Raw genomic sequence first — 21361 nt, 5'->3', positions numbered from 1 at the left:
CATGTGCATTATATCTAAAGGAGAAACCTTGGGCTGTGCTGAATTTTGTCTTGATAAGTGCAATTTTGACCCTCCAAAAAAAAAAATTACAATGCAATTTCCTGGGTACTTAAGTCTAGATAGTGGTCTATACTTCGAAACAATTTTTATCTACGCTCCAAACGACTTCATGCCCGTGGGCCTCAGCTCACACATGAGTGATGTCGTTTTAAATGCACGTGCATCGTTAATTTACAAAATCAAAATAAATGAAATCTACTATAAAAAGAATGGGGAAAAAAATAAATTGCAACATTTTCTACTCTTTGTACGCGTTGTACTCGCATAATTTTTTTGTAACACACCATTTTTATCATGTCAAAAGTTGCTCCATATTATGAAATACACTTTCGTTAAAAGTTTCATTGAAAAATTACATTTTTTAAAGAATTTATGAGCACCCATAAAATGTCATAAAATCTGTGCTGTGCGACTCTACCGTCATATAAACAAGAATATTTCTTACAAAAAACGCTGCTTGCTTATTGTTATTGCTAAGGTCAAGTCTGGGGGTCACTTCATCAAGCCTATACTTCAAGTATCCTATTACAAACAAAAACTTCAATGGACTGTTTTGATAATAATTCAATGATTATCTGACAGTGAATTATAGTAATATCATGGGATTCATAAATACCAGAAATGCTTGGGATTTGTCATTAGACTCTTTTCCCAGCCGTTTTTTGGATTCAACAGGTGGTACCTATAAATTATAGTCGAGTTTCCATTTTAACAAAAATGTCAAAGTGTAGTACTATACTGCTGCTTGATTTCATCTAATGAATGAGTCATCTCGTGTGACGTAGCGGGCTAGAGCAGCAGCGTGAAAAGTTTCTTGCACATCTACAGTTTAAGGTCAATCTTTATGTTGACAAGATTAACATGCTTTTGTATCGGTTTAACTGTAAATTTCAGTACCTCATTCACAGCATTCATTAACACAGTTGACTGATTATTATGGTTTATATCTTAATTGTATTTCAGAAGTATTCGATGTATTCATTCACAATTATGGAATGGAATCATTAAGCAAGGACTAGGAAGGTAGATCTTGGGCTAAATTAAAGTTACCCATTCTGTCCATTTTTGTTTGCATGATGTATGTATACTGTAGATTAGTCTAGGCACACTTTCTTTACTCACCATTTAATTTGTATTCTGTAAAGTTTTCTTAATTTGTTATAGTTTGTATTGGTTTGGTGTAAGTATGTGTATATTATTAAATTTATTATTATTGTGTAGTCATCTCAAAATTATACAGTAAACCTGGGTGGATGCAGGATTTTGTGATACTGTACTTTAGAGGATGCGAGATAGACTCCACAACCTCAGCCCTACCATGCTTGCGGATGAGGTACAGTAAGAACAGTTTTAGAGTTTATGAACCTCTAGTTGCCCTCAAATTGCACTCTTAGGCTATGTTCAGACCCATGGCGTTAGACCGTTTAGCGTACAACGTTACTAGCAAGGTCATGTTACAAACCACAGAAAAAAAAAACGAGGTGTTCAGACCCATAGCGTACGATGTCGTTACAACGGAAGTGCGTCATTCAGGTTGTTTCTAGTTGCATATTCATGTGCTCTTACCCACGTGTTTTCATCATTATTTCCACTGTATATAGGCCAAGATCTCAGCCCTACAATTATGACAAAATTTGCCGTAAATAAAACATACCTCAGCATTTATTTAAGAAAAATATAGTCTAAAGCCAAATTTCTGTTTCTATTGTTTTTATTTTGTAGTAAAAAACATTTTCCCCAGGCTCTTGTGTTACGAAAATAAAGTAGGCCTCCTAATGATGAAGAAAAAATTGATTGTGATTAGTCTATCCAGTCCAGTCAAAGATATATTCTTTGGTCCAGTCGGTTGAAAATAACCCTTAACTTGCTAATAAAAGGGACACAGCTCCCCTTGTTTGTTTACTGAATTTTTTAAGAGTTAGGGGGTTTTCAGCATTAAACTTGTCCAGTCTAGTCTGCCTTGTATGAATGAGTGACTTGATGTCCCACGCTAGTTTTTAGCTTGAATGAAATGTGTGAATGGCTCTAGGCCTAGCTAGGCCTAAAAGCGGATGGGATCGTATTTCCTATGTTTAAATACAAGGTGCATGTATTTATGTCATTTGTTAGAAAATATAATGGTAATCAGTTGATAGTAGTTTGTAGCCTTTGTACTGTAACAGTTGTATTTGTAGTGTAGTTAGGCCTTATTTATTCTGGCCTTTTTGTTATTGAAATCCATCTCACACATTGACGATACAAGATGTCAGCCTAGGTAAAACCTTGTTTCGCGTCATAACAGGAAACGTTCTGATTGGATACAACGTTGACTTACAGTAGCGTCGTACGCTAAAACGGTACTAATAACCGTTTTCCACTACAACGCTACAACCGTTGTACGACGCGTTGTACGCTAATTCCTAACTGTTCAGACACACATTCTTTTAGCGTCGTACGCTAAAACGGTCTAACAGGGCCTTAATATCACTTAAAATCTCAGTACAGGTACCAGTGATCCACTGGCCAATTACAGTTAAAATTGCAGTGTCTAAGGCCTGTTTTTCACTAGACGAATATTTTGTATTCACTATTCACGCAAATCAAACATTCCAAAGTTCTCATTTATGGCACATTTTGTCATAAAAATAGATGAAAATATAAATTAGTCAACACTTTTCAAATAAATTTGACCTACAGAGTAGCTATAATTACTGAATGTTCCCATGCATAATCCTTTGTGTGGTTCATTCATTGGTTTTTTATTGCATAGTACTGTATGTAATTTTAGAGGCCTTGTCTTGCTATGCCTCTGATATAAAAAAAATTAACACCATTTTTTACCAGCTACTATTTATTGTTAATAGCATTGATACCAGAACAATGCTAGTATATTAACTCACCTTGGAACTTCTGCCCCTACAGTTACACCCAATGTAGCCAAGCGATTGATATTAAATTCATTTAGGGCCTGTTTCTGCTGCAACTGCTCAAAATACGGTATAAAATACGGTATTTTTTATACCGTATTTTTTAGTACCCCGTTTCTGCTAACAATACTTCTTGGGTGGTCGTGTTAAATTTCATCTTTTTTACCCAAATTGCCATTCATTTATTTGATCGATAATTAAAAGTTGCAATAAAGGAAGTTTTACGTCTCACTTTCAACAGCCTAGCCCTAGTGATAGAGATGTTGTGAGAGCACAGACACATCGTAATGGGGACAATTAATTCGTTCCCTCCCCGAGTTATTGTATTTTGCAATGTTGTACTGCTTTCGCAGGCTCTTCAGCTTTGAGTTTACTTGCTTTGGAGACAAGTCTATTCCATACTCCTGCTTTTTTATTTTAGAAATGTCTTTATAAATGTGGTTGTCCCTTTTATTACCTTTTAGTTGGCCAGACATTTTAGCTTCCCCACACAAATTTATTTAGTAAAGCTGTGACGCCTTCGCTCCACATTTTCGCCGAATATATATATATATACACGTGTGTAAAACAGCTGACAGCGACAGAAAATAAAAACACGAATGTTGACCTTTTGTCATGTAAAAAAAAAAACGGTATTTTTTATTGGCAGCAGAAATGGGTACAAAAAATACGGTATAAATTTGTAAATACCGTATTTTCCGGAGTATAGGTCGAGACTTTGTGGGAAAATTTTAATTGCAAAATCGGGGTGTCGACTTATACTCCGACCATGCGATTTTTGAAAAAAATCAAGCCGAAAAAATTCGTTCAAAAGCCGTCAGCTGTCAAGGCCTAGCAAGGTCAGTGGCCTATCATCAATCACTCACAGGAGTTTTCAATTTAATAATACCTACATTGTACAAAATAATACAACTCCAACAAGTACTGGTACAAGTACTATTAATATATAACAAAGATTAATTTTGATGTTTATATTTAATACGCTTTTATTAAAATAATTAAGAATAAATAGTTTTCGTTTGTGTTTCATATGCTTCGTATTCACTCGCGAAAACATCGTAACACACACCACAAACGAACTACACGATGTTGGAATGTCCATGCAGCATGTTTGTTATTGCGCGATATTTTCATCTATACACATGCGCAGTTTGTTTGTTTGTTCGTAATTACAATTACTGCGCATGTCTATTCATAAAATAAATTCTCCTCAGTCCGGCGCGTGTACTTACAGATAACGCGATTTACAACTACTCGCCTGTACAATTTAATAAGCCTCCTAACGAAAAACTCGTTTTAATTTATTCGAGTGACGCGAAAAAACATCGCTGATGGTGGCAAGTACTGTAACGCTACATCGCTGTCATTTATTATAGGCTGGCGAAGACGGCGACGAAGACGGCGGCGAAGCCGGCGGCGAAGCCGTTGTGAGTTATTACGTCCGTCCGATATTGATTAGGCCTACACTTTAATAATTGTAATAAACAAACAACCACATTTCATACAGTTCTAGCCTTCTTTGAACTTTAAAGTAAGTTGTGTTATTAGCCGATTTTGGGGGTCGACTTATATTCAGGTCATACCAAAATCAACGATATTCTAGGTCAAAGTTGGGGGTCGACTTATACTTGGGGTCGACCTATACTCCGGAAAATACGGTACCGTATTTTATCCACAAATTTTGTGGGGAAAATACGGTATACAAAATATGGTATAATATATATAATATACGGTATTTAGTTGGCAGCAGAAACAGGGCCTTATTCCTTCCATGTTAAAATATTACAATATAATAATAATATTGCGTAAAAAGTGAATTTTTAAATATGGCCCTATAGTACAGTATACGAACGACAATCGGCCAACTCTGCTAATCGAAATACTGTACATTCATTGAATATATGTCCAATAACCCATGATCAACTGCGTAAAGTTAGTACATTGAATAGTAGTGAGTGAGTGGTCGAGCTGTTAAGACAGTGGAAGTGAGTGAGTGGCCGACAGTGGAACCGTAATTATGTAGCCATAACATCGGCAGGGGTTCGAGGCTCACTCACTCCATGGTTCTGGTGGTAGAACGCGTCTTTTCGGATAAGGACTATAAACCGTATAGGTAGGTAGGTCCAGTGAACTTTAAAGAACCTAGTACATCTTTCGAGACGTGTAGGGGGTTACCCCGGTGTATTAGTACATCACAGCCACTGATCATAACTGGGCCTTCTAGGAGACCAGTCTTTGACTGAAGAGGGTACCCAGTATAAATATATTTCAATCAATCTATTGACTGGAGCATGTGGAATTTGGCGGTCAACAGGATTGTGACGTGATTAAAAAACTAAATCAAATCAATCTAATCAAAAATGTTGATACCTTGTCTGCAGTTGGCTGAAAAGTTAGCCCAATTCAGTGTGATTCACCGCCCGCACATGTGATTTAGTTATAGTACAGAAAGAAAATACTGCAACTATTCCTATGAGCTGGCTTTGTAGATAGAACGTAGGCTATGTTGTTAGCTTCGTAGGTTACAATGTTTGGCTTCGTAACCTCAGTAAACAACTTTCAATGGGCCAGATATGGGTCATATTGATCGGCAAAATGTTGACGCTATAGGCGGCTAAGAACGACCGCACACGGCTACCTATGATGTCGTGAGGTAACGCGAAATTTAAAATGCTATTTTACGAACATTGCGATTATAAACTGAAAGTGAACATACGATATATTATCAGCAAAATATTCAACAGTAGTACGTAGTAAAATAAAGCAAGATGAACAACTCTAAATTATGTAAAAACGAAATTTATCTGGATGTACGAAATAGCGGTGTTAAATCAGTCGGTTGGCCGATCAAAAGGACTGCAGACAAAAGAATGAATACAGACCAAGATTTTTTGGCCACATGGCATAAAAAGTGATAATCTCTATTTTAACTTCAAATACTCGCATGTTTTTTTTAAAGTCAGTACGGCCGACACATGTTGTAGTAATAACTGAATATAGGCCATGTATATTTATTGGTGTTATTAATTTATAGTGCGTGAGCTGAGGCCTAATGCGGGCATGATGTTGTCTCGTCAACAGATGTCCGGCAAAATTAGAATAACTGATGAATAGGGTGGCTACAAAAATGACATCTTCTAGCCTTAGATAAGATTTTAATTAGTATACAAATTACAATACATTATTTGTTTGCAATATCCATGATTCTAAAGTTGATTATTAACTCTACGAACCACCCTACGATTGACGAGTACATTAGGTAATTATAACAATGCATCGTAGGTTATTTTGATCTACCTACGCTTAGGCTACAAAAGGTTACGCGTAGATACATAGCAGTAATTTATTTTTGTACTGTAGGTGACTGTATAATATTGTCTATATCGTGCCTAGCTTACCTGTATAAACCGACAATGGCCCGTGCTCTCCAGAGGGAGGGCTTAGATACGAAAGTGAAAAGCTCCTGGAACACCCCTGTATTATAATGGACCCATCCGCAACCACGCCCTCATGTGGGAACGTGCCAACGTACCACCGTCATCATTTTCTTTCGTAACGTGAGAACGTTACGACGTGTGAGAAAAGATACATGAGTGTTAGCCTTGTGTACGTTGTACATGCTATACTAGCCTACTTACAAACACCTTATAGAACGCCGGTTGCGGTACAGCTTGTGATAGTTTGATACTGTATATCGTTTTTTGCTTTGGATCCGTTTCAAATCGGGGTCTTCCTTATTTCGGGTAGAAATAAGAAAGATTAAAACAAGGAAAATACCAGTTTTCATTGGATTTTAGGCCGCTCAACGGCCACGCTACTAAACACAAAGGAAAGGAATTTTGCTTTGTCACCTGGACTGAGGCGTGGACGCACTGTTGCGTGAGGCAACAACAAAGGTTGTATTGTTCCTTATCTTGCTAGGTTGCGTGCTGTGTCCGCCGATATGCCTAAGTCTGAATGTGTGCAATGCAGGGGCCAGCGTGCGACAGTCAAGTGGGACCGCCACTTGCTGTGCATTCACTGCCGCACCTGTAGCCAGGAGTCGCCGTGCGACATTTGTGTACATTGGACGGCTTCGCGGTTCTGGACGTTGCCTCGTCCGTCTGGGCGTGCGCGGGTGGTAGACCCCGCACCCGCGGAGGTTCAGGTGGAGCCCCCGGCCCCGCTAGTTGAAGAGATCGAAGCGCCGGAAGTTTTGCCGGACGCGCCTGCAACGGCCGCTGCGCCTCCACCGCAGAGTGGTACGCAGGACGAGGGTTTGTCCCCAGCCGTTCTGGAGGCCATCGCAGCAGCGGTGCGAGCTCTACCGAGGGAGGCTGTGCCTTCGGCATCCTCGCTTAATTATCCCCCTGTGCCAGTACTGCCTCCGCAGTACTTTCAAGGTCAAGGGACGCACCCATCGCCGGATGCCGGTGGGTACGACAGTGATAGGACCATGACCTCGCTGCCTAGTGAGGAGCGCTCCGAGGTTGCACAGGGTGGAGACGGTTTGCAGGCTCTGGTCAATCGTGTGGTTCCTGCTGTACTTTCGTACATTGGAGTGGAGTACGCTTTTGACGCGCCGACGCCCGCGCCGGCTTCGAAGAGGTACTCTACCTTTGGAGTGCGTGCTCCATTGAAGCGGGTCACGACCTGTCCAGTTGCGCCGCTGGATCCCGAACTGGTCGCTAGGGTTGAGGCTATAGCGAAGGAGCCTAAGACCCGTAGAGCTGCTCCTCAAGATCTAGCAGCAGCCTTCCCGCTTCCGCAGGATCAGTTTCTACGATATATATCGGCACCACCGATCCCGGATGCAGCGAAAGAACGCGCGCGCGAGGATCAGGGTCTCGACGCCAATGGCAGATTTCTGTCTCCTTCGGCCGCTAAGACTGAGGAGGCGCTAATCGCGGTCGACCGTGGCGCACGCGAGACGTTACGAACGGTCTCGATGTCGGGCTACCTTTTGTCATTCCTCGCGGATCCGGACCATCCACAGCACCTTGACGCGGACGTGATCTGCTTGCTTCAGCAGATTACGGGCCTGGTCGCGGACCAACAAGCGACTATTGCAATCACCTCGGCCGCCGCGCGGAGGGTCAATTGCCTCCAGGCCACGGACATCGCGCCCGCGCACTACCGCCGCTTCACAACTAGCGAGTCGTTCGGTGCTGTGGATCTCTTCTACGGTAATTTCGCCGAGAAGGAAGATAAGTGGGCTCGTGAGCGAGAGGCACGTCGCGAGACAAGATCGCGGTTTCCGAAACGCCAGGCGAGCCGTTCGCACTCGCGTCCAAAGCCTCCAGCCCCACTGCCGGTGGTGCCATCGCGTATTGTCTCACAACCGCCGCCGTCGGTCCATATTCAGTCTGAGGTTGGGCAGACTCCTGGGCCGTCGCGACCCCGTAATTCCCGCCCCGCGCGTGGCGGTAAGCCGGGTAGGGGAGCATGTCGGGACCGCGGTTCGCGACGAGGTGACCGTAGGTACCGGTGACGTGCAGGCGAGGTCCGTGCCGTCGGGGGCCGGACCAGTGGGAGGTCGTCTCCTACGGTTCGTCCGAGAGTGGGAGAAGCTGATGGTAGACAGCTGGATTCTCTCCACACTAAGCTACGGCTACCGCATAGAATTCACGAGCCCTCCAGTGTGTGGAGGTCCTCGTCCGACCACAATCCCCAAAGATCCAATAAAGCAACGAGCGCTTATGGACGGGATTGCCGCGCTGCTCCAAAAAGGAGCCGTAGTAAGGGTCGAAGAACATCATGCGGGCTCGGGCCACGAATCAACCGTATTCTTAACCGAGAAGTCCTCGGGGGACTGGCGACCAATTTTAAATCTAAAACGTCTGAACAAACGATTTATTCGGCCCCGCAGGTTTCGGATGGAGACAGTCTCATCGATCCTGTTAGGGCTAAGACGAGGAGACTGGGCCGCATCGATAGATTTAAAAGATGCGTACTTTCACGTACCAATCGCAAAAGAAGACCAACGTTGGTTGCGGTTTCGAATCAACAATTGTCTTTACCAGTTCGTCGCGATGCCGTTCGGCCTATCAACGGCCCCGCGCGTGTTCACGCGCATAGTTCGGGCGCTCGGTGCGTTCTTTCACAAGCACGGCATTCGCATATTCATGTATCTAGACGACTGGTTAATCGTGGCTCAGTCCAAGGACCGGCTGGTGAGCAGTCTCAATTTCGTCCTTCTCGTAACGGAACGCGTAGGGTTCATTGTGAACCGGGAGAAGTCGTGCCTGGTGCCGACTCAGCATCCCATTTATCTCGGAGCGCAAATAGATCTCGTGTCGGGCAGAGTGTGCCCCTCACAGAAACGAGTAACCAAAGCCCTTGCTGCTATACAAGGCCTGATTACCGCTTCCGCTCCGACAGCATACGACTGGCTGAGAACGCTAGGTTTCCTAGCCAGCTTTGTAGATCTAGTTCCGTTTTGTCGGCTACGGATGCGGCCGCTGCAGCTTCATCTGTTAGCCTTCTACCGGCCAGGTTCAGACTCATTAGACAAAGTGGTCCCGATGTCGGCGTTCATTGTAACGCACCTCCAATGGTGGCTAACGGACGGCCGATTGTTAGTGGGCAGATCAATTCAGAGATCAATTCCGGACACCCGAATAGAAACGGACGCGTCCGAAGCGGGTTGGGGCGGTTGCTCCAACCAAAGTCACGTCTCCGGCGTTTGGAGTGCCGAGGAGGCGTTAGCCCACATCAATCTCTTAGAACTGTGGGCAGTAGACCGAACGTTGAAAGCGCTACTTCCAAACATAGAAAATTCACACGTCCATGTCTGCTCGGACAACACAACCGTGGTCGCGTACATCAACCGACAAGGAGGCACAAAGTCTCCGACTCTTTGCTACCACACATGGACGCTCATACACTGGTGCATCGCGCACAGAATAACGCTGACTGCATCGCATATTCCGGGCAGCCACAACGTAGTCGCGGACACGCTGTCCCGGCTCGCTTTACGCCCGACCGAATGGCGTCTGTTGCCGAGCATAGCCACCCAAATATTCGACCACTTCGGACGGCCGCACATAGACCTGTTTGCGACGTCAGAGAACACGCAGCTCCCGACGTTCTGCAGTCGATTCCGGGATGCACGTGCGTGGGCGGTGGATGCCCTGTCCATGTCATGGGACGGTTTATGGGCGTACGCGTTCCCGCCAATATCGGTCATACCAATAGTTCTGACTCACATTCAGCGCTTCCGATGCCGAGTTCTGTTGATCGCACCGTTCTGGCCTCGACAAGCGTGGTATCCGCTTCTTGCCAGTCTTCTTTACGATCACCCGCTGCGTCTTCCGGTCCGCGCGGATCTACTGACGCAAAATCGTGCGAGGTTCTCGACGATCAATCTACAATCCCTGAACCTGACTGTTTGGCCATTGTCAGGGATCAGCTCAGAGACTCGGGCATTCCGGACGGCCCAGCCGCCCTGGCGGCCAAATCTAGAAGTGAGTCGACTCTCACTGTTTACAACAGCCGTCTACGACACTTCTTTCGCTGGTGCAGACAAGATAACATAGACCCTAAGGCGATATCCTTGGGTCAGATCTGCGCGTTTCTGCATTACCTGTACGAGTCAGGCTTGCAAGTGCGCACGGTGTCAGGCTACCGGTCCGCGATTGCGGCCATTACGCTGCCATTCAAGGATGGCTCAACGGTTTCAACTTCCGCAGTAATCACGCAGTTGTTACGCGGTATGTTTAGAGAGCGACCTCCGTCTAAGGTCTTAGTTCCACGTTGGGACGTTAACGTCGTTCTATCCGCACTCACTCGCCCGCCATTTGAGCCAATGAGCAAGGCTTCATTATACAATCTTTCGCTTAAGACAGCGTTTCTGGTGGCGTTGTCCTCATGTAAACGCCGAGGCGAGCTACATGCGCTCACGCTAGAGCCAGGCCATATAAGATTCGAGCGTGGCGGAGTTCGGTTAATATTCAGGAAGGACTTTCTGGCCAAGTCCCAGACGTTAAATTTTTCGCCGCCGGCTGTGTTCGTTCCATCAATGTCCGCATTCTCGGGGGTAGTAGAGGACAAATTCTGGTGCCCGGTAAGAGCACTCAAATTCTACATCCACCGCACAGAGATGTTGCGAGAGGGTATATCTCACTTATTCGTCACATCGGTGCCCCCGTATCGGCCGGCCGCAAAATCCACGATTGCTAACTGGGTCGTGGCAGCGATTCGGGCCGCTTATGAGTCATCCAGCACTTTGCCGCCGGCACATATGCATGAGGTGCGGGGTGTTGCTACATCCTGGGCGTTGTACGCTGGCGTTGCTGTATCAGACATTATGACAGCGGCTTGGTGGCGGACACAGTCTACGTTTACTGCGCATTATTTAAGGGACATTTTTGCAACCAGCAGCAGTGCTAAAGCCTAGGTTATAGGTATGTACACTTCACTTGCTCTGCTTTTTGTTAACTTACTCCCACCGCCGACTAGTTCTAGTCCGGTGCTAATCTGGCTATTGTCGGTTTATACAGGTAAGCTAGGCACGATATAGACTACACAAACCAGTAGTGGTGTTAGTAGTCTATGAGTGCTAGCTTACCTGTATAAACTCCCTCCCGCCGTCCCCGCAGTCAAGTACGCGGAAAATGATGACGGTGGTACGTTGGCACGTTCCCACATAAGGGCGTGGTTGCGGACGGGTCCATTATAATACAGGGGTGTTCCAGGAGCTTTTCACTTTCGTATCTAAGCCCTCCCTCTGGAGAGCACGGGCCATTGTCGGTTTATACAGGTAAGCTAGCACTCATAGACTACTAACACCACTACTGGTTTGTGTATTTATTGCAATGCGTTAAAAGCAACATTTTGACATCTTTCATACGATAGGCCGAGACTCTGTTGTTTTGGCTACTGCATTGTTATGTTACGAAGTCAATGGCGTAGAGTGTGTTTTTAACGATGATTGCTTGACTTTTGGCGTAGGCTAAATGTATATCTGACGTAACTGCTGTATTTGTCAATCATTGTTAGCTGGTAACAATGGTGTTTATAACACATTGCAAAGACGCGTGGTGAAACAATGCCTCTTGTAGGATCGCATTTCGTAGGATCACAATAAAAAAACAATATATCTTGTAGCCATGAAGCTGGAATGTGGGGAAAGTAATTTTTAGCTGTACAGTATTGTCATGAAAAACCGGCTTTAGTGTTAACTGGATTTGAAGCATTGATTTTACTAATCAAATTAGGAAATATGGACACTATCTTTCTTTGAGGCTCTACAGTAGCAGTGATTCAATGGCAAGCAATGTCAGGGTATTGCTAAACCCTGCAAACCTAAAAAAAAACATAGCAAACCTTATTTATCTGACATAAAAGTCATTGAATCATGCAGTGTATGACTTGGTGTGTTGAAATATTTTCCATCTTTCATTAAAAATAATTGATAAAGCTTGCAAACCCCATTGAACCAACATAACAGTGATTGAATCATATAGTCTACAACTAAGTACTTGGTATGTCAATTTAAAAAGTATAAATTGTTGTTGTTTTGAGTGTAAAATAAATAAAATTGTTAAATTAGTTAACAATTTAAAAACTGATATTGACACTACACGATTCAATCACTTTTGTGTTAGTTCAATGGGGTTTTCTATGTTTTTTGGACGTTTATCAATTTTTTTTAACCAAAAAATAATGTTTTACCTGAAAGTATAATTAACTTTTTTACTCCGGATACCCGAGTCTAGGACTTACTCATTTTCTCCTCCTCTTCTTCCTCCATCTGTACACTATTGAGTAAAAAGTGCGATTTTTAAAGTACTACTCCTCCCTTATTCGTTGTAGTATTGAGCTGGGATTTGGCATGAATATACTACAGGCACATGTCCTCAAAGCTATAGAGCCGGATTTTTTATTTTCAAACCGGATGCAGCAATATGACGTCTCGAAGATGGTACCATATAGCCGTATTTGGTAGCGAGGTTATTGATGTGTATGTGACGTCACATCCCGTCTTATGACGTAATTACAGCTTCATTTGCAGTACCCAGAGTATCGCAAATTCGTGCTTTTTTGTTTGTTAATTAATTTGTTTAATTAAGAACCCACAATGTGTGACACACACCACAGCGTCATGTAGTTATTTGCGGAATCTTGGCGTAGTGGTTTTCACTTTTGCTTAACACGCAGAAGGTACCCGGTTCGAGCCCGGGTGAAACCTTTTTTTTTTAAACTTTATGGTGAAAAGTACTGTATACGCAATATGATATACACAGTATATCTTATTTTTATTATTTTTTTACATACTTATTTTGTGTAATCGGTAATTATAACTTTTACACATGTCTATTTTGCTTTGTGCTTATTACCATATTTATTTGTAATGTAAATGGATTAAAAAACTTTGTGTAACCAACATTTTTGGTGTACCGTATTTTCCCAAGTATAAGTCGACCCCCAACTTTGGCCTAGAATATCGTTGATTTTGGTATGACCTGAATATAAGTCGACCCCCAAAATCGGCTAATAACACAACTTACTTTAAAGTTCAAAGAGGGCTAGAAATGTATGAAATGTGGTTGTTTGTTTATATTATTAAAGTGTAGGCCTAATCAATATCGGACGGACGTAATGACAACGACTTCGCCGCCGTCTTCACCAGCCTATAATAAAGGACAGCGATGTAGCGTTACTTGCCATCAGCGATGTTTATCGCGTCACTCGAATAAATTAAAACGAGTTTTCCGTTAGGAGGCTTATTAATTGTACAGGCGAGTAGTTGTAAATCGCGTTATCTGTAAATGTACACGCGCCCGACTAAGGAGAATTTATTTTATGAATAGACATGCGCAGTAATTGTAATTACGAACAAACAAACAAACTGCGCATGTGTATAGATGAAAATATCGTGCAATAACAAACATGCTGCATGGACATTCCGACGTCTGTGGTGTGTTACGATGTTTTTGCGTGAGTGAATAAGAAGCATAAAGAAAACTATTTATTCTTAATTATCTTAAAAGCGTAATATTAACATCAAAATGAGTCATTGTGATTAATATTTTATTGACCAGTACTTGTTGGAGTTGTATTATTTTGTACAATGTAGGTATTAAATTGAAAACTTTTGTGAGTGATTGATGATAGGCCACTGACCTTGCTGGGCCTTGACAGCTGACGGCTTTTGAACATATTTTTTCGGCATGATTTTTTTTAAAAATCGCATGGTCGGAGTATAAGTCGACCCCCCGATTTTGCAATTAAAATTTTCCCACAAAGTCTCGACCTATACTCCGGAAAATACGGTAAGAGGTTTCGTAGTGTGGTGGTTATCAAGCCTGTTTAACACGCAGAAGGTTCCTGGTATGAGCCCTGGGCAAACCTATTTTTCTTAAACTTTATGGTAAAATATACTGTATACGTAATATGATATAGAGTATATCTCGTTTTATTACTCGGGGTACCTGAGTCTAGGACTCTCTTATCTTTTCCTCTTCTTCTTCCATCCGGACACTATTGAGTAAAAAGTGCGATTTATAAAGTACTACTCCTCCCATTCGTTGTAGTATTGAGCTGGGATTTGGCATGAATATAGGCCTACTACAGGGACATGTCCTCAAAGCTATAGAGACGGATTTTAAAATTTCAAACCGGATGCAGCTATTTTTACGTCTCGAAGATGGTACCGTATAGCCGTATTTGGTAGCGAGGTTATTGATGTGTATGTGACGTTACATCCGGTCTTATGACGTCATTACAGCTTCTTTTTCTGTACCCCGAGTATCGCACATTCGTGCTTGTTTGTTAATTAATTTGTTTAATTAAAAAGCCACAATGTGTTACACACACCACAGCGTTGTGTTGTTATATGTGGATTCTTGGCGTAGTGGTTATCACTTCTGCTTAACACGCAGAGGGTCCCCGGTTTGAGACCGGGCGAAACCTTTTTTTTTAAACTTTATGGTGAAAAGTACTGTATATGCAATATGATATACAGTATATCTTTTTTAAATACTTATTTTGTGTAATCGGTAATTATCACTTTTACACATGTTTATTTTGCTTTGTGCTTAATTACCATATTTATTTGTAATTTAAATGGCTTAAAAAACTTTTTGTAACCCACATTTTTGGTGCAAGAGGTTTCGTAAGAAGGTACCTGGTTCGAGCCCTGGCGAAACCTATTTTTCTTAAACTTATGGTGAAATATACTGTATACGTAATATGATATACCGGTAGAGTATATCTCGTTTTATTACTTGGGGTACCTGAGACTAGGACTCTCTCATCTTTTCCTCTTCTTCTTCCATCCGGACACTATTGAGTATAAGTACGACTTATAAAGTACTACTCCTCCCTTATTCGATGTAGTATTGAGCTGGGATTTGGCATGAATACTACAGGGACATGTCCTCAAAGCCATAGAGCCGGATTTTTTATTTTCAAACCGGATGCAGCCATATGATGTCTCGAAGATGGTATTTGGTAGCGAGGTTATTGATGTGTATGTGTGACGTTACATCCGGTCTTATGACGTCATTACAGCTTCTTTTGCTGTACCCCGAGTATCGCACATTCGTGCTTGTTTTAGCAATACCCCAATTTCATGCAAAATTGTAGCACAGTCTGGGGTTTACTGTACCTTTATGTAATGCACAGCATCATTCATGTTAATTGTTATTATTACTAGTTTACAATTTGTTACAGTACTACTACTACTATCTAATGTTTTATTGTTGTTCGTTAAAAATAATTGAATGATTTATAATACAGTTGCTCTCTTTGTGAAGTATTACGTTAAAAAAAAGGATGGATAAAGGAAACAATAAAAGTATTTAGGGGCCGTGTCAAAATTATATTACTTTGTGTAACGCAGTAAACACAAAGTTTACAGCGGTTAACGCACTAACGCTCCCTACGGATGTTCATTTATGCATAATCTTGTGGATTTGCGAAAAAGTCGCCGATGTGGGCCCTAGGCCTAAGCAGGATCAATGTAAAGAATTTCAGACGTAAACAGTAGATTTTGAAATGAAGTATTATTTATTAAAATGTTTTTGCATGATTTTGTGAGTAAAATGGGTAAAAAAAATTTCAATCATTGTAATATGTTCAATGTTGTTGATTCCTATTCTACTTAGACTGCAGTGACAGTTTTATCTTTTGAGCATGATCGATGGCCAGGCGAACGCGAGGAGGCCAGAAGCATATATTGAACATTGATCGATACTTACCATATGAATATTTATTATATTCAATACAATGAAACATAACACAAGAAACACTAAAATTAACCTTTAGATTTAGAAGAAACTAAAAACATCAATTTTTTCATGCCTCCTTTTTGTTCAAAATTTTAGGGGCTGTGAGTGTGAGGTTTATTTTAAATAAAAATACATTTAAGTATAAACCCTTTTTAGGACCATGCAGTAAAGCTGGGACCGTGGAAAAATGTGCAAGACCGTGGGAACATTTTTTATTTTAAATATTTAGATCAGACATGATTATACCATATTTTTTTTATAATAAAAGTATTTTAATTAAAAAAAAAAAAAAGACAAAATCATTACTGCACCGCGTACTCTACTGTACTACATTATACCGTGTGTTGTCGCTGAAAAAAAAATTCATTCGGGCTCCCCTGAATTGAAAACAACAGAAACACAAATAACATATAATGTATTACAAAATGTTCAAACCGTTTACCGAATGTACTATTTGTTTCTTATTCAGTAAACGATGCAAACGAATTCGTAATTGTCATAGCATAAAATTCTACGATTACTGTACAGTGGTCATCTTTTAACATAGTATGCTCCATGAAGCATTTTCTCCAGTATGCTTTAGGAACAACATAGTAATGGAAGGAATCTACCTGAATGAAATGTTCTGTGTATCTGTAGAAAATAAGTATGTGGTTTTTTTTTCAGAGAGTCAATGGTTCGAGTGAAAGCCCAGGTAATGATACCAACTGATGGTATGTGGATACCACTTGAAGGAGGACTTAGCACTGTTGGCATTTATAAACATGTATTTGATGACGTCTCAAAAAAATGTGAATATTGGGTTCGAGCAACGCAAAATACAGATGTATGTGCCCCAGTAAGTATAACCATATTTTTAAAATCAATATTTTAAGTTATTTTTCCCTATACACCATTGTTTTCTATAAATAATTACAATGTATTTATGGCAAGCAGATGAATGCTGTGACTAATACAAAATTCTCAAGGTGCAACATTACAACATTTTTTAGGTGTGTTGTATATATCTTTATCTTCTATTTATTAGCATTTTTGTGTATTTGATCAAAACGAGGACTTCAAACGGAAACTGTCCTTGCTGGTTTTTAATACAAACATCCTTCCTGGTAAATGAGTCTAACTTCCTATTGAGTCTATGTGGGGACAATACTAGAAGTCATACACTACAGTAGAAAGAAGTCTGAAAAATCAGAATTAACTAAACTAAATGAAAAAAAAGGAGTTCAAACATTTTTATATTATTTTGTGCATAACATTAACAAATAAACTAGAATTTAATTCGTCACTTTGACGAATTATAGGTGATCATTTTATCATTTTAATGAAATTAACATTTTTTAAACATGCATGTACGTTAACATACGATCGTAAAAAGTTGATGTACGCCATCCTATGACATGCTGCATACACTTATAGCGCTGAGTTGTACCTATGTGTCATATACAATATAATATGTATATCTATATACAGTGTAGCATAGGTGAAATTACGGGACCCACATCATGTTCTAATTTTTTGGTATGATGGAATTATCAAAATAAACTCGAAGATGACAATTTCGAAAGATAATGAATTGAGCAAATAAATATAAGGATTGGAAGAGAATTTGACACGTAGAAGCGCGCAATGCGTGCTCTTTGAAATTTGTATAACTTTGACTAAAGAAATTTAAAAACTACTTTTTAACTTCAACTGGCCATATAGTCAGGTTCCTCGTGTATGAAAATAGGGGTTCCGTAGGATTTTAATGCCCAAAGTGAGATTTCACTTGATTTTACTTTATTATGGTGCTAGGATACCAAAAATGCTAGGTAACAAATTTTCACGATCCCGTAACCATGGTAACAGCCCCAAATTCAAAAGGGCGACCAAATGACCATATCTCCATTACCATTTGGTCTATTGACAAGATATTGGTATCAAAATACTCGGAATATTTATATTCGTTGTAATAGAACATTTTTACTAAATGCAACCGGAAATGCTTTTTTTCTGTACTATTGACCATGACTCGTACTGTATCTTAAAAATGGCTGGTCATAGAAATTAAAAAATGGTCTCAAATTGCTCAGACCTTATATATTTATATTTATTGTAATGCAATATTTTGTTAAAAAATGTTCGGAAGCAAAGTTATTGACCTTTGACATAGAGAATAGCTACAGTCAACTCTCCAAATACCGGACTCTCCCAAAACCGGAATTCACGAAAAACCGGACTTTTTTGGAGGGCCCAATTTGTCCCTATTCTAAATGTACTGTAATTTATTATGAAAACCGGAATACCCAATTCCGGAATCCGGACAAATTATGAAGTACAAAACACGAAAATTAGCGTCTGAAAACCGGACTGACAGTTAAAAAACAACAAATATTTACGAAAACAACGTAACATCGTCGTATCTGACTCGGATTCAATACATTCACAATGTACAAAAGCTTTTAACCATACTCTGACCATGCATGAAGTGCGCGACGTTTCGCGGTACGATCAAATAATGTTGCCATGGAGCGCTACACTGTGATTGACAGGTCAGTTCATTGTTAACTCACGAGGTGGCAATTGCTTTGTTGCGTATCGAACTGCGGTGGGCTTTTTCACATCGAAGCGCTATGTCTTAATGTCTATTGTTTTTAGCATATGAATTGTTTTTTAATAAAGTTCAATTTACATTCCACTTTGTGTCTTCGTTTTGTTTAAATTATTGTTAAATTCACAATTGTGCATCATTATAAATTTGGAAATCATTATGGCAAAACGTAAACGGAATGAACTTGACTTAACTAGTGTTAATAAACTTTGAAATGTTACCAATTAATTATTGTGTCATTATTGCTTGGCTCGTTTACCTAATCAATTTTCATCATTGTTATCAAATTACGTCAAAATAAAGGAGCTTAAAAAACATGTGGTCTAGGTGTGGGCGTTTTTATTTGATTATGACACCTCTGCACATGCGCATCAATCAAATCCCCGCTATCACCCTTTGGTCTATTGACATTAAATATTATTTTTCGTAAGTATACATTTTTTTTATAATTCTAGTATTTAAATTTATATTTATAATCTTATATTATTTTAATTGATTTTCGAACCGCCAAAAATAAGAATTAAGCCCGTGCTTATTATGTGTTCTAATCCATTTCGAGCGCCGGGCCGAACGTAGACTCGGTCGTGCCTACAACTTAAGTTATATAGGCCTAGGTCTAAAAGCCTGACGCTAAATTCTGCCTAAGAAATATCGGAAAGAAATTTTAAATTTAAAATGGACCTGAAATGGACTTTCGATTTTCAAGAAATTCACACATGTTATTTAAATGTATCAAATTAACACAAACCCATACAAATAAAAACAAAATGTATAGTATTTTGAGTAAAAACGAAATTTTAAGATACCATGGTAAATTAGCGAAAATTACTCACGCCATTGCAATATTCCATTTCAACGGCCGTCGGAAGCCTCTATATTCACGATGTCACATACACACGATGATATCCAGAGCGTGTATGCCGCCCGATAGTCAGTGAATGATCGACGGCCTGGAAAGATACGCGAAGCGTTGACACTAATACTAATTTATTCAATATCTAATGTTGTTGAAATATAGGTCCCTAAAATGTACTTCGTTTGTTCTAAAACCCAAATTTAGAAGGCCTACCTCCCAAACCTTTACTAGGCCCCCAATCCAGCGCGCGGAGTCGATCCACCACCCACATCATGCGGCGAGGCTCCGTTTCATGTGCATCCAAGGACCAAAGCGATATCAACAACTTGCTGCGCTCATTGTCAAGCCAAAGTAAAATATGAATAAAATTCGTTTTTGAACTGCCTGATTCGTGACAAATAAATTAACATCTCATATTACTAATTTAATTCTGCTAAACTAAAAACTAAAGAATCTAACACATTTTAGCAGTATAAATTACGAACGATATACAAAATACACAAACGGAAAATATGGATACGCATCATTGCGCACGGAGCTGTATCCCGGACAACGTTGCCAGGCCAACTTCGGTATTGCCAGAAAAAAAAACGTTGATTTTAAGATTTTAAATCGTCATTTACTCGATGAATAACCGTTTATTCGGTAATAATTTTATCTAAAAAAATTCTAAATACGTTTCTGCAAATGCACAAGCATTTTTTAGAAAATACTCCATAGATTTCAAGAGTTATAGCCAAAAAACTGCAAATTTTCCATTGGAGGGATAGGAAATATATTCGCAAAGTGACGTCACCCGCGAATTTTTTTGATTTTCAAATGGGGCTTTCCCCAAAAGGGCCAATTTATATTTTGTAACAATATACATTCTAGCAACACCTAATAGCCCCCAAAACATCATTCTAAAATGAAAAAAATCGAAAATCCATTTCAGGTCCATTTTAACAAATAATTACCTCAATGGTATAATGGTAACATGTTTAATTTTATTTCCCTTTCGATTATTCTAACCGAAAGTTGCACTTTGAATTGAAATATATGGAATAAAATTTAGGCCTAGAAACAGCGTATACATACAACGGCAACCCTGGCCAAAGCGCGTTTCGGCCGCCTACATAGAATGGCTTACGGCCGCTGCATAGCAAATTCAAAGCTTCTTAAATTTCTTCGGTACATTTCTTCCTAACGTACTTGCTTTATATAGTAGATTTATAAATATTCCACTTATTAAATAATTTAATAAATCGGTAAAATTGACGTTTCGAAGCAAATATTCCATGAGAGGCGACATTTTTCGACATGCCTCGTGTGCGGCGAAGACTAGTTCAGAAAATGGAACAGTCCACTGCGGGGGTTATCCAATCATTAATTAACGCGCTAATACATGCATACCATGCACATTGTCTGGGCGACGGTAATTTAGTAATAAGCGGAGAACTGAATCCCCCCCGTAAGGAAAATGGTAAACACTGATATTTATGATAGGGATTATTTTTTTGCAGTGGTTGGTCTTGTTGGCCTCTTCGCACGAGGTCCACGCAAAGTCAAATAAAACGATGTGGTTTATCAAACAGAAATATAAATTGACTTTAATTCAATACTAAATTAGCCAGATTTTGACAAAGACTAAAAAATTGTTATCGTTAAAATTGACATTTGAGGCGGATGTACATAAAAATAATAACCGATTTACCTATCAAAATAAAGAGTATTTAAAGCCTGATAACATGCAACA

At 40.3% G+C, this 21361-nt stretch overlaps 1 protein-coding gene across 1 annotated transcript in view; it reads left to right on the top strand.

Annotated features, from left to right (window-relative positions):
* Positions 1–21361, top strand: part of LOC140060359 (sprouty-related, EVH1 domain-containing protein 2-like) — a 49640-nt gene that overhangs the window by 3755 nt on the left and 24524 nt on the right. The window contains exon 2 of the mRNA XM_072106532.1: positions 16847–17018. Within this exon, the coding sequence (XP_071962633.1) occupies positions 16847–17018 (172 nt within the window). The remainder of the gene's footprint in view (positions 1–16846; positions 17019–21361) is intronic.

Source organism: Antedon mediterranea, chromosome 10 (genome assembly GCF_964355755.1).
Source record: "Antedon mediterranea chromosome 10, ecAntMedi1.1, whole genome shotgun sequence".
NCBI classification, from domain to species: Eukaryota; Metazoa; Echinodermata; class Crinoidea; order Comatulida; family Antedonidae; genus Antedon; species Antedon mediterranea.
The sequence above is the reverse complement of the archived record's forward strand: the minus strand, read 5'-3'. Positions and strand labels throughout refer to the sequence as shown.